Source organism: Taudactylus pleione, unplaced genomic scaffold (genome assembly GCF_031769625.1).
Source record: "Taudactylus pleione unplaced genomic scaffold, aTauple2 ptg000066l, whole genome shotgun sequence".
Lineage (NCBI taxonomy): Eukaryota > Metazoa > Chordata > Amphibia > Anura > Myobatrachidae > Taudactylus > Taudactylus pleione.
Window position 1 is genome coordinate 9,035,150 of NW_028284468.1, and position 13,042 is coordinate 9,048,191.

A 13,042-nucleotide genomic window follows, 5' to 3' on the forward strand; every position below is an offset into this window, starting at 1 on the left:
TATCCCCCGGTCGCATCGCTAAACCCCGCTACCTTCAGTGATTGCCCCACCGGCTGCCGATCCCCTCTGCAGGGATGTCCATCAATGGGTGCAAACTATCAATAGTTCATGCCATCGATGTTAATCACTGATGACACTATCGATGGTGACCATTGATTGCTAACCTACCAATGACCATCCCTAGGCCACACCACTGAAATTGTAACTATTGGGAGATTTGAATAACATGTTGTATTGTGTGCAGTGATTTATGTTGTTGTATCCAATATCTCAGACAGTATATCACCATCTCTATGGATTGACAGTTGCTTTCCATTACCTGAAAGCTCCAGAGTATCCATAATAAGCCTCTGCATCACTGCGAGAGCATTTTGCGTTTATCAGGGTCTTCTGGGGGTCACCAATACATAGTTTGCAGAAGTTAGAGTGAATATCAGAGCCAGGAGCACAGCTCTGATTGAAGTATGAACCTGCCAAAAATACACATAACAGCATAAATAGTAATGTTTATACTTCATAACAGCATTCTTTCATCCCCAGGACTCGGATATAAACTGTACACATGTGTGTTATCCTGCATTACTGCATTACGCTTATACCTCACCATTGCTAAACCATGCACCGTTGGCTCCAGCACATTGAAGGGGATGTAGTCAATCATACCGACATCTATGATAATCCCAACGCCGGAACGCCAAGGATGCCGGACCAATCATCCTCTCTGCTGGGTAAGTATACACTTAGCCTTAGCCCGGGGATGGGGGGGGGTTAGGTTTAGGGACCCCTGAGGAGACTTAGAATTAGGCACCTCCCCGGGGAAGGTTAGGGTTAGGCTAAGGTAAGAGGGGGCTAGGGTTAGGGACTAGGGGGGGAGGTTAGGGTCAGGCACCGCCCGGGAGGGTTAGGTTTAGGGTGCGGGGAGGGGGGCTAGGTTTAGCCACCCATGGGGGGGGTTAGGCACTAGTGGGGGAGATTAGGGTTAGGCACCCCTAAGGGAGGGTTAGGGGGGTAAAGGGGAGGTTTAGGGTACTTACCTTGAGGTGTCGGGATTTCGACCCGCCGGGCTGCCGCTGTCCATATTTACATACCGATTCCCACTGAAATAATTACCAGCTCTGGTTCATATTTGCCTACTCTACCGGAATGTCAGGGGCAATCGCAATTTTCAGTATGTTCTTCCAGAAGAGCAAGATACCCTCCCAGATCCAGCCAGATCTTGCTGCGAAGTGGGCAGGCTGGGGCCATGAATCGTGTTATCTGGGACCTGCCCACGGCTGCACGATGCTGCAAATAGCTGCATTATACAGTTGGGGGGTAAATTTACTAAGATGGGATTTCTATTTAAGAAGTGATGTTGCCCATAGCAACCAATCAGATTCTACTTCTCATTTATCTAGCACCTTCTAGAAGATAATACCTGGAATCTGATTGGTTGCTATGGGCAACATCACTTCTTAAATAGAACTCCCATCTTAGTAAATTTACCACTTGGTGTGGAACTGTGGTAAAACGAATTACACCTTGCACTTTAGTTACATGTGCATGTGCCCCAGAGTGACCTTCACACGGAATTCAAGGATGCAAATTCAGCAGTACTGTTGACTGTTCAAGAATGGTTTCCTCCCTCCCATATACACTTATCTTGGCCTGATGCATACCTCCCAACATGACCCTCTCCAGGAGGGACACAATGCTCTGGTCCTGGACTTCCCTGGTAATTTATGATTGGTGGAGGCTCCAGAGGTGAGGCTGCAGTACAGTCCAAAATTCAAATAGGGGAGTCACACCAACTGCCAGTGAGTCCCAGCCAGTGATGTTGGGCAGCGTGTGAAATAACAGTTGGTGTGGCTCCCCTTTTTGAATTTTGAACTGCGCTGCAGCCTCACCTCTTACCAGGGAAGTCCAGGACCAGAGCATTGTGTCCCTCCTGGAGAGGGTCATGTTGGGAGGTATGCTGAAACACACCAATGAAGTAGCACTCGCCATCCCTGCATGGTATATATAGTATCTACAATATAATGCATATTACACAGTACACATGATATTGGGCTCTATTTACTACAATCCGCATATTGAATGCGGATTGTAGTGTGATATTACCGAGTGAATTCGCATTGCGAATTCAGGCAATATCACAGGGATTTACTATAAATCCCTTGCAGGGACAGAGCTTGCGATAAAGCTCTGTCCCTGCGGATCCCATCCGCACTCTAGTCGCGGTATTTTCGGAAAAAATACCGCGACTAAGAGCCCGCGCATGCGCCGACCGACCACCGCTACTACCCCCCACCGACGCTAAGCCCCGCCCCCGGCGCTAAGCCCCACCCCCCGCGATCGCAAGACCCCGATCTGCTTTACTAAAAATAAGTGATACTGGGGGTTGGAGTAGAATTTTACTAATTCTACTCCAATTGCCCTGTAATAACTACAGGTGAAACTAAAATAATGTGAAAAGGGTGTGAAAACACCCTTTTTCACTTTATTTTAGTAAAAATAATGTTAATAAATAGAGCCCATTGTCTCAATGTCAGTATTTTGCTTTTCACACTCTCTATTAGACTTACCAATATCACAATTGTTGTTTATCTTATTAATAAGACCAACGGGAATATTCCAGCCAGCAGTGCGCCCTACAGCCGTGTGACACGATGACTTTCCTTTAAGACTGTTCCATGAGATGTCCTTGTTGATTTTCTTCACAATGGCAACAGCATAATATGTACCTTTGTAGAAATCACAGAAGAGAAAACATATCTGTATAAAAGTTACAATAGGTGTGCCAGTTGCACATTGTTGCTGTACTTATACAGAGAGGTGCTGATGCAACTCCCTGTTATGAATTTTCCCACTGTGCATGCTTTGTAGCTGAGCGCACACATCTGAAAATGATGACGGCCATGTCCAGAAGCGTATGGATCGGGGAGTTTAGGTCGCCCAGATGACTATGTCTTGGAATACATACAAAAATCCACATTTAGGGCTCTATTCAGAGGCGGACCGCACGGCCGCCTCGATGTTTGTCTAGTGCGCATGCACACGAGGGAGCCGGCTCCTTTGTGCGCATGCGTGAGACCCGCTACGACCGACAGCGCCGGTCGTAGCGGGTCTCTTTCCAAAGGGGGCGAGCTGTCGATGTTGATTGACAGCTCGCCCCGTTTGGAAGGCGGGCCGGGGGGGTGGCAGCCCAAACGGAGGCGTTCCTATGGGAACGCCTGCCGTTTGGGGGAGGCCCCACTGACATCACTAGTGATGTCAGTGGAGAGCTTCCGGCTCTAACAGAGCCAGAAGCTCTCCAGGGCTTACGACAAGTGAGACCCTACCCTAGGGTCTCGTCGTAAGCCCCGATGGTAGCGATGGTCAATGACCATCGCGACCATCACCCTAGCGGTCGTTAGAGCTGTGGGTGTTAACCAACAGCCTAATGACCGAAACAGAGGCGGGCGGTCAGGATGCAAGCGGCCGCCCAGTTTCTGAGCGACCGCTTGCATCCTCCGACCGCCTCTGAATGAGGCCCTTAGTTCCATGCATGCAGTGTGAGTGCTATTGTGGCCGAACTGCTTACAACTCTGCTTGAGCCCCAAAATCAGCAGGCAATGACTTTACAATACAACAACTGATACTAAAAACCAGTGGTGTACTTTTGCAGCAAGGTAAATTTGGAAAAATATGCCCAATCACAACATTAATGAAATGTAACAATCATTCATAATGGATCATTTACAAATAGCAAAATGCACAAGAGCAGCACAAATGCATAAATAATTTAGTTCAATCGCACCAAGTTTTATGGGAGAGTACTGTATATTACATTTGCTGAACAAGATTTGCAAGGTGCACTGGCGGCCAGGGATTAAAGTTGTCCTAGAGAGGTGGTGTAACGTACCTCCCACCCCCGGATGCGTGGCAAATATAGGTGTAGTACAGGGGCGTCTTAAGAGAGCAGGGGGCCCGTGTGCATTCTCCGTGCAGGGCCCCCGCCTCTCTCCCCGGTTGCCGGCAGCCGACTGATGCGGCTGTCTGGCCACCGCAGAAGCAGTAGACTTTGGGCACTAGAGTGTTTCCGGAGTCTTCTGTGCATGCTCAGAACATCGGAAAAATGGCCGTGGTGGCTATTTTCCGGTGTTCTGTGCAGCGCTGCCACCCGACGCGGAACCACGGACAAGTGAGATTTAAATTATATGGGTGCAGGGCGTGCGGTGCGGGGCCCCCCTGGACCTGGGGGCCCGTGTGCCTGTGTGCCCCACACACCCTGCACCCATTATAGATACGGCCCTGGTGTAGTACAAACCTCCACATCCTGTGCTGCTGCGTGTCCATATTTCAACAGAACATCCTAAAGACCCCAACACAATACAGAGAGCTTCCTAGTGACCAATATACAATACAAGTATTATATGTACATTGGAATTTTTTAAAAATCACTCACCCTCATTCCATGAAGAAGATTCTTCTGACAATGTATGCTAATTTTTACATATTAAATATATTTTATTTTAATAGTAATTGTCCCAGAGCTACGGGCTTCAGCTCATAAATTACTGTAGCTTATAGACAGTTTCAGCCACTAGATTTAAAGGGGCAATTGTATTCAATACAAAACGCACCTGATTTCATATTGAATATAATCGCCTGCATAGTAAGTTTAGCCCTAGGCGTCTTATAACTGGCCAATCCTTGAATATAGACAGATGAACTAATGTAGATATCTGAACTGCTTATAGCTCTGCTTAGAGGCAGCAGTTAGTAGTACTGGAGTGAGAGTGCAGGGACATGGACTTGAGAAACATTACTGGAAATCCAAAACAGGTTAAGGCCCTTATTTATCAATGATCGCTTATGCATCACGATAAGGGCATGCCAGTAACGCCCATGATCGCATTGCAAAATGCGATCATACCAGCTGGCTGTATCACCTGGGACATACAGGGACACGGGCTCCGAAAGGAGCTCGTCCCTGTGATGTCTCCGGAGAGCTGCCGGCCAGTGCAGGGAGTGCTGTGCACGCGCAGTGCCGCAGACTGCACATGCAGAACCGCCATAGCCGGGGAGTGTTCCGGCGGATCCCTCCGCTGGCTAATTATACACGGTGTAGCCCACAGGCTACAGCAGCTAGCGCCATCTTCAGATGGCGTTAGCTACGGGGGCCAATATATGGAATGCATCGTATTTCGGATATTGGTAAATCTGGCAGCATCGCATCTCCCATAGAAACTTATGGGGGATGTGGCTGCCAGCGGTCCCTCCTTAATACATATGTGGGATACTTAATATTTGAGGTAAACCCCCCAAAACTGGTGTTTTCAGGGATCATACCTCAAATACACTTTGATTAATGAGACCCTTAGTAACAGATTGCCTTTCATTCACACTACACCATGCTCATGACGTATTCTGACAGGTCTGTCCAACTCATCTTAAAGTAGCTCTGTCATCCTGCTGTTAAGAAAAACTTTACCTATCTCTAGTACAGTATGTTAGCAAATTAAATATATTGTGTACTGTACCTTGTGCTTTCGATCTACTGGTTTTGCATGGTTTTATATCATCTGTAAAGTGGGAACAAAGAAAAGGCATATGACAAACAACTGTTTATTTAGCTAATAATATATAATGAGTGTGAGCAGGTCTCGTCTAATCTACATATACAGTATATCTGTGTGTGGGGGGTTCTTACATGGATTAATGCAATGCTGTGTCAGTTTCTAAAATGAAAGCAAATGCTGTATCCATGCAGGATTATTCATGGAGGCGTTAAGATTTGTGACTTTGATATAGGCAACATTTGTTGCTTGAAAAAGACTATTGCCAAAACGCGTTGCTGCTCCTACTACCGACTAAAGGGACCAGAGGTGTCACACTGATCCGTATGTTATATGACTATTATATGACGCTATTGATTGAAAAAAGCCGCCTGCTTCATACCAGGAACCCAGCTAGCAGAATCCGCATCTTAGCGGCCACTGCAAGTAACCGTTCCTACTATTAACTAAAAGGACCAGTGGTGTCACATTGATCCATATGTTATATGCCACTACTGATTGTAAAAGGCCACTTGCTTCATACCGGGAACCCGGCCAGCAGAATTTGCATCACAGCGGCTGCGGCAATTAACGGTGAGAACACAGATAAGAGTCCTTCCGGCTTGGATCTCTGTAGCCAGTTATTTTACCCAAGCAAGAAAGCTCGGAACCCGCTGCTCCACTAATCAACTACTGTGTCAGCTTTGTACTAACTACATACACAGTCCGGAGTCCAGGATATGAGAGACAGGCTGTATTTCTAACAGTGACAGCTTGTGGCCAACTACAGTATAATCATCAATTTACAGAGACATTGATATGATGGTATTAAACTATTGACTTTCTAGTTGGGCTTGAGCTGCTCCGTATGTGACTTTTTCTCCTAAATCGATCTAGAGAGTAAAGCTGGCCACACACTAGACAAACTTTCATCCAACCATCCAACTTGTTGATTGGTTGGAATGAAAATCTGTTAACGTATGGGAGTAACTGATCAGCAATTTGCTCCTAAATGCCAGAAAACAGATGAAAATGGTCGTCAGACAAGTCTGTTAAATGTTTGATCTAAACAATTTGTTCAAACAGTTTTTGTCCATTTTCCGGCATTTGGGAGCAAATTGCTGATTGTCATTTGCTTTCATACCTTACCAGATTTTCATTCCAACCAATCAACTAGTTGGATGGTTGGATGAAAGGTGGTCTAGTGTGTGGCCAGCTTTAGAATATGGCTACTCATATCATAGAATGCGCTAATTGCATACATTGTAGCTGGAGAGTTACAATTAATGAACACCAGTCAATTTATCAGGCTGCTATTTGTAATTAAGGATTTATTATGCTTATTTTTGAATGTATGCATGTTTGTTTTAATAAATTGTTTATATAATCGCAAAAGTTTTACATTGTTCTGACTAAGACACATCAGTGCAGTATTTGTTGTTTCTTATAGGCAACATTTGCACAAAAGATCAGGAATGGCCTTACCTTGGTTGTAGTACTCTCCAAGTACTGGGACTAGTCCACATTCGCCCGCTGTATACATGTACCCGCCATCCAGTGTCACTGCGTCAGCTTCACCTTTCTGCGAAGGCCACAAATACATGAGCTCTATCCTGGTAACAATGACTCTCAGCCAGCAAACAAGGAATGTGTTTTAGACATGTTCAAGAATTTTTTTTATAAAGACATCTGGTATATTCTTGTAGGGATTTGGTTATAGTAACCTACGATCATTATTACTTGCTATATTTGGGGCAGCACTTCCCGAAATGATGGGCCAATTATAACTTGCTGCCAAAAGAATGATATACAAACAAAGCCCTGCTTGCTAAAGATTACTATGACTACGTATGTGGAATAGACTAGAAGAGCATCATTTAAATTGCGTGTTGTTATCACTTGTGAAGTGCATTATACCGTATACTGCTGGTTTGTGTTCCAGGACTTGTATTCTATTAAAATACCTTATTATTTCCAGTAAAAATTAAATATTTTCCTCACCAATATCTGCAGAATACAATCATCTGCCGAAAAGGCCTCAGTACATTCGATGCTCCCGCCGGTTACCGGTGTCCAGTTATCACACTTTATCTTCTCCTGCTTACTCTGTGTGCACCAGCGCACACTCTTCTTGGATGGAACAATACCAGCTGCAACAATTGACAAATGGAAATTCTTACAACCTTGTTCTCATACAGATGCATGAACTCCATCATACATAATGATTTACATTTTTAAAAATTATCACTTAATTTACCCATTTAACTAAATACATACAGTACATTGTTAATAAAATCTATTACTGACCCTGTATAACAATATATATGCCTTACCAGACATTGCTTGAATGGAATTATAAAGGCTGGGTCCTAGATACAGGAAAGCATCCATTGCAGATGGTAGGGGGATGAAGCTTACTGCAGAGTGTTTGAAAAGCGGATTCTTGCCATACTTGGAGTTGGATAATTTGATTTCTTTTTTCTATATTCAATAAAACATTAATGTTGAATACACACAGTCAGATGTGTCAGATAAATGATTGAACAATTTGAACTATGAACGATTTCTGACTGCATTAAAATGGTGGGGATGCAGCACCAACTGCCAGTGAGTCCTGGCCGGTGATGTCTGGCAGCATTTTGGGTGGCAGCTGGTGTGACTCACCTATTTTAATTTTGGACTGCGCTGCATCCTCACCTCTGGAGCCACCACTGCTTGGTAAACAACATATCAACATACAGTATATGCATGTGGTCATTTTGGCAATAACTGATGGCACATAGCTGTAAAGTTGGGTAGAATTATGTTTCAGATATTGCTATCCAGTGAGGGAAAAATGTCGACTCTGGGGGGGTAAATTTACTAAAGTGAGAGGTTTTAGAAATGCAGATGTTGCCCGTAGCAACCAATCAGATTCTACTTAACATTTAACCAGCACCTTCTAGATAATAATAGCTAGAATCAGTTTGGTTGCTATGGGCAACATCTCCACTTCTAAAAACTCTCACTTTAGTTGCAAAGATTCCAGGTAGAACTGCTATGCTGATTTTATTGACAAAAGTATACTGTGATGTGCTAGGAAATTAATGCAGGAGTTCATAGTAAGGATATTGCTGCTGATTGTAACTGCCCTTACAGTATACTGCATCTCCATTAGCAACAACCTCTTGACTCATTTGTCCTAGGAATGCTGGTTGCTCGTCAGGGAGTAATTAGCAGCTTTTGCTGTAATATTTCTGCAAGGCACACACTGCATCCCCTACCTCTTGAACAGTTGCAACACTGCACAATCATATACAGGTCAAGATGTGACCATATATATGGGGCACTATGCCTGTATAATAGTCAAGGGGTCAAGTCCATGCGATTGTCCAGAGGGATGAGGGGGACAAAGTGGGAAAATACAGCCCTACTGCAACAATAAAAGCCCTTTTATCAGCAAAGCAAAAACAAAAAGATGGCTTGTTCTTTATATACTATACCCCACTGGCTGCTCAGGAGAATAGGGCAAATGCCCCTGGAGGCAGGGGCAGAACTATGGGAGACAATAAAGGCGCCTGCAGCCGGGCTCCAGCTCTGAAGGGACACCTCCTCCATTGTCCACAACATATTCACCCCACTTAGGGCTGTAACTATGTACCTGGAGTGTACCGTCATGGCTGCCCAATACATGGCACCCCTTCCCGGCACCTGAGAAGCCTCCATACACTAGTGGAGAGCTCCATGTCAGACCATCAGCTGCTGCCTTCGTCTATCTATAGCCTGTCTGCATGCAAATTGCTACATTACAGTGTCAGCAGCTGTGACGGGGGGCAGGGCACCAAATTATAACTTGCCTTCCGGTGTCTGGGATGAAGTTACGCCACTGCCTGGAGAGGTGGACCAGTACCAATGGGTACTCTTACAATGTTTGTTATAAGGCCCAACCATGCTGTACTCCATCCTGGCTCACATGCTATGGATGCAAATATGAAAATAAGTGAATAGAGGAGAAGTAAAGATATCCTTTTTAAGTATTTTTTTTAATCTTATTCTTTTTCTAGGTGGAGGCAGTGTAATTCTTACAATATATTAATACTATTGCCTATTAATTAAATTCTTAAAATGGATATTTTCTATTTTTTTATTGCTCCATTATGTGAGTGTAATAATTAGGAGAGAAAACAACTCTCTCTGAATGCTAATTCAGTCACTCAGCTTCCAAGTTGTCCCTCATTTTACTCTATTCTGACACCGGGCAGGCTTTTTCCTTCAGGATCTCCTGCCTCTCAAATGCATGCAAAGCAAGGGAGATGTAACGTAAGATGGCTGCACACGGGAGTCAGTGTTTCCATATTCTCCTGAAAGAACGCAGTCGTGCTTAAAATCTGCATTTCCTCAAAGTTTATAGTTCCTCTTTAAACTGTACAATAGTGTACAGAGTGACTAAGTATGATGTAACAACCCTAATTTTACCTGAACATGCTGTAAGAATTCAACGATATCCGTAGTCTTGTCACCCACACTCCTCGTCACCACAGCATTGGCGGGAAATCTTCCCAATTTGCACTCCTGGTATTTGTCAGTGGGTTTCCTTGTATTGTCTGGGCACAACAGCTGGAAATTCTTTTTGAGCTCAGCTAAAATACATATATACTGTATAATAGTATTAGTGTGTATATAGCTGCACCAAACCAAAGCCTTGGTAGGACAGGGACTAATAATGTAGTACTGTAGTATGGTGAAAAATTAAGCATGGGGATGGTGAAAAGAAGAGTCTGTTGTCACATATTTTAGTGAACAATGACAATTCTGTCACTGTAATACAAATGAAATGTATGTTGTTTTTGAACTATATATCTTTTTAAGTAAAAATTATGAGAAATAGGCATTTGCCTGGTGCTCCTAGTGACGTCACTCAAAGGCTTGTTTGTACATTAAGGGCATTGAGTATTTTGCGAAGAACACTAAGCTTGATTCATATGGGTGTGGTACAGGTTGAGTCTCCCATATCCAAATATTCCGAAATATGGAATATTCCGAAATACGGAATATTTTTAGCATGACTGAGATAGTAAAACCTTTGCTTTTTGATGGTTAAAAGTACACAAACTTTGTTTAAGCACAACATAATTGAAAATATTGTGTAAAATTACCTTCAGGCTTTGTGTATAAGGTGTATATGTAACATAAATGAATTTCATGTATGTACACAACTTTTGCTTGAGCCACCAAATTTTTTAAAATATTGTATTACATGACCTGCAGACTGTGTGTATAAGGTGTAAATGAAACATAAATGCATTCTGTGTTTAGATTTGGGTCCCATAACCAAGCTATCTCATTATGGTATGCAAATATTCCAACATACGGAATATTCCGATATCCAAAATATCCAAAATACCACTGGTCCCGAGCATTTTGGATATGGGAGACTCAACCTGTATAAAAAATTAACAGGTATCAAGAAGACAATGTATAGGTTGACACCAAATGGTCGACAGAAAATAGGTTTACAGGGTCAAAAGTCGACAGGTACTACTAAAGGTCAATTGAGAAGAGGTCGACGGGTACAAAAGGTCGACATTGACAAATGGTCGACACATTTAAAAAGAAAAAAAACATTTAAGCCTAACCCTCTCCCTAGTGCCTAGCCTTAACCTTTTTCCTGGTACCTAACCCTAACCCTTCCCCAAGTGCCTAAAAGTAACCGTAGCCTAACCTTAACCCTCCCACTAATGACTCCCCTCCGTCAGTCTAACCATAACCTTCCCCCAAGTGCCTAATCCTAACATTAATCTTAAACATTTTGACATTAAAAATAAAAATTGTGTGTCATCCATTTGTTTGTGTTTCGTCCATTGATGTCGACCCTTTGTCCCCTTCGACCATTTGATAGTGACCTATTAATTGTTGACCTTTTTGCTGTCGACCTGTCATCCGCATGCTGATTCATACATTCCAATGCTTCAAGTTCCACTGTACCAGCAACTCCCCATCAGCATGCACAGATATTGTGTATGTGTTTTATTGCCCTGTGTTGTTTCAATGCTTGTCTGAGTTTCAGTTTCGCTCTGGCCTTTTATTCTATTAGAGTAGTAAGAAAGTGGAGATAAACTGAGAACTGTTAAATGAATGCCAGTGGAGTTATATAATAGGATATGGAGGTAATTTTACACAATTTTGAGGAAAATGTAACAACACTTTAGGATGCTACAATACTGACAATAGAAACTTTAAAAAATGTATGTTTTCTTTACCTGGAACAGTCATGTGCGTCACAAAAGCTACATCTCCTTTGTTGTCTCTCAGACATCTGTAACAAAAAAATATTTTGTTCCTTTTTAACAAAGTTCAATTACCTGAACTTCAAAGAAAATAGATATGGTATTGAGGGTTTGGTATTTTGAGATGCTTTGGATCTGGATTAATTTGATCAGCTTTATTTTTCCTCTTCGTCTGGATATGTAAGAGGTACAAGTAATGTTAATAATAATGCATAAATCATGTTTATGTTTATAATTGGTTTACTTTTTTCCTTGACATTTGTTTGCATGTGTGTTTAATTTAATTCTACTAGTAGATTTTGAATGTATGAATCGAGTTATTAGACAGATACTTGTTCCATTTCTATACACTATTGAGAGGAAAATAATTGTATAATATTGTGCATGGTCTTTGTTTGCTGGACAGTTACACAGCAGTTACATTAGGTCAAACCTTTACTTGCTGTCGTTAATACTTTCCCAGAGCCTTTCAACTTTGAGGGAAAATTTGGTACTGCTGAAGATTATTCTCAATTCCTTGATTTACTTCTGATTGTCAATATATATTTTTCTACAAATCTGCCATTACCTTTCCTGCTCCGAAAAGCCTCTGTTAACATACTTGAGGCCACATATGATTACCCAATAATCATTTAATTACAAACGATCCTTTGGATTCCATATTGTCTCGGTACACACTGTCAGATAATTGTGCTTTCAGGCTGGGAAATGCTAATTAATGATACAGTACAGAATGAGGAAGTACAATATTCACCATTACGGTATTACTATTGTCTGTAGATGCTAGTTACTGTATACATTGTTCTCATTCCTACCGCCTGCAAGGACTACATCATGGGTTGACCACATGCCAAATTTTATTTGCAGTGGAACTACGCATGCCAGCACGCCCCGCCATGGTACATGTTGCTGTGAAAGGCATGCTGAGAAGTGTAGTTCCATGGTAAATGGGGTGCCGCACACTACTTTTCTCTGCACTAGTAACATAACATTTGTTCATATGCAGATGAGCCTGGGGAAGTCACGTCATAGCTGACACAAATACAAATGCCCACAAGCAAGACGTCTTTAGGTTAAACTATCGGCAGACATCGGGCAGAGGTCAGTACACACTGCACTTTCTGATCGGTGATCAAGGAATGTAAAATACTCTATCAGATTAAGAAACTTATAAAAAACATGCTACAAAGACCCGACAGAAAGGTTCCAAAAGGAACTCACTCAACACCTAGAGAAGGGTTCAATCTTGTATCATAA

General features: G+C 42.7%; 1 protein-coding gene across 1 annotated transcript in view; it reads right to left on the reverse strand.

Moving 5' to 3' along the window:
- The window catches only part of LOC148534434 (serotransferrin-B-like), a 59,784-nt gene that overhangs the window by 22,743 nt on the left and 23,999 nt on the right, over nucleotides 1-13,042 (reverse strand). Inside the window, exons 6-13 of the mRNA XM_088466850.1 lie at nucleotides 11,759-11,814; nucleotides 9,975-10,138; nucleotides 7,853-8,000; nucleotides 7,521-7,669; nucleotides 7,005-7,101; nucleotides 5,505-5,546; nucleotides 2,565-2,723; nucleotides 320-470 (exon numbers count right to left, since the gene is read on the reverse strand). Of these exons, the coding sequence (XP_088322976.1) occupies nucleotides 320-470; nucleotides 2,565-2,723; nucleotides 5,505-5,546; nucleotides 7,005-7,101; nucleotides 7,521-7,669; nucleotides 7,853-8,000; nucleotides 9,975-10,138; nucleotides 11,759-11,814 (966 nt within the window). The remainder of the gene's footprint in view (nucleotides 1-319; nucleotides 471-2,564; nucleotides 2,724-5,504; nucleotides 5,547-7,004; nucleotides 7,102-7,520; nucleotides 7,670-7,852; nucleotides 8,001-9,974; nucleotides 10,139-11,758; nucleotides 11,815-13,042) is intronic.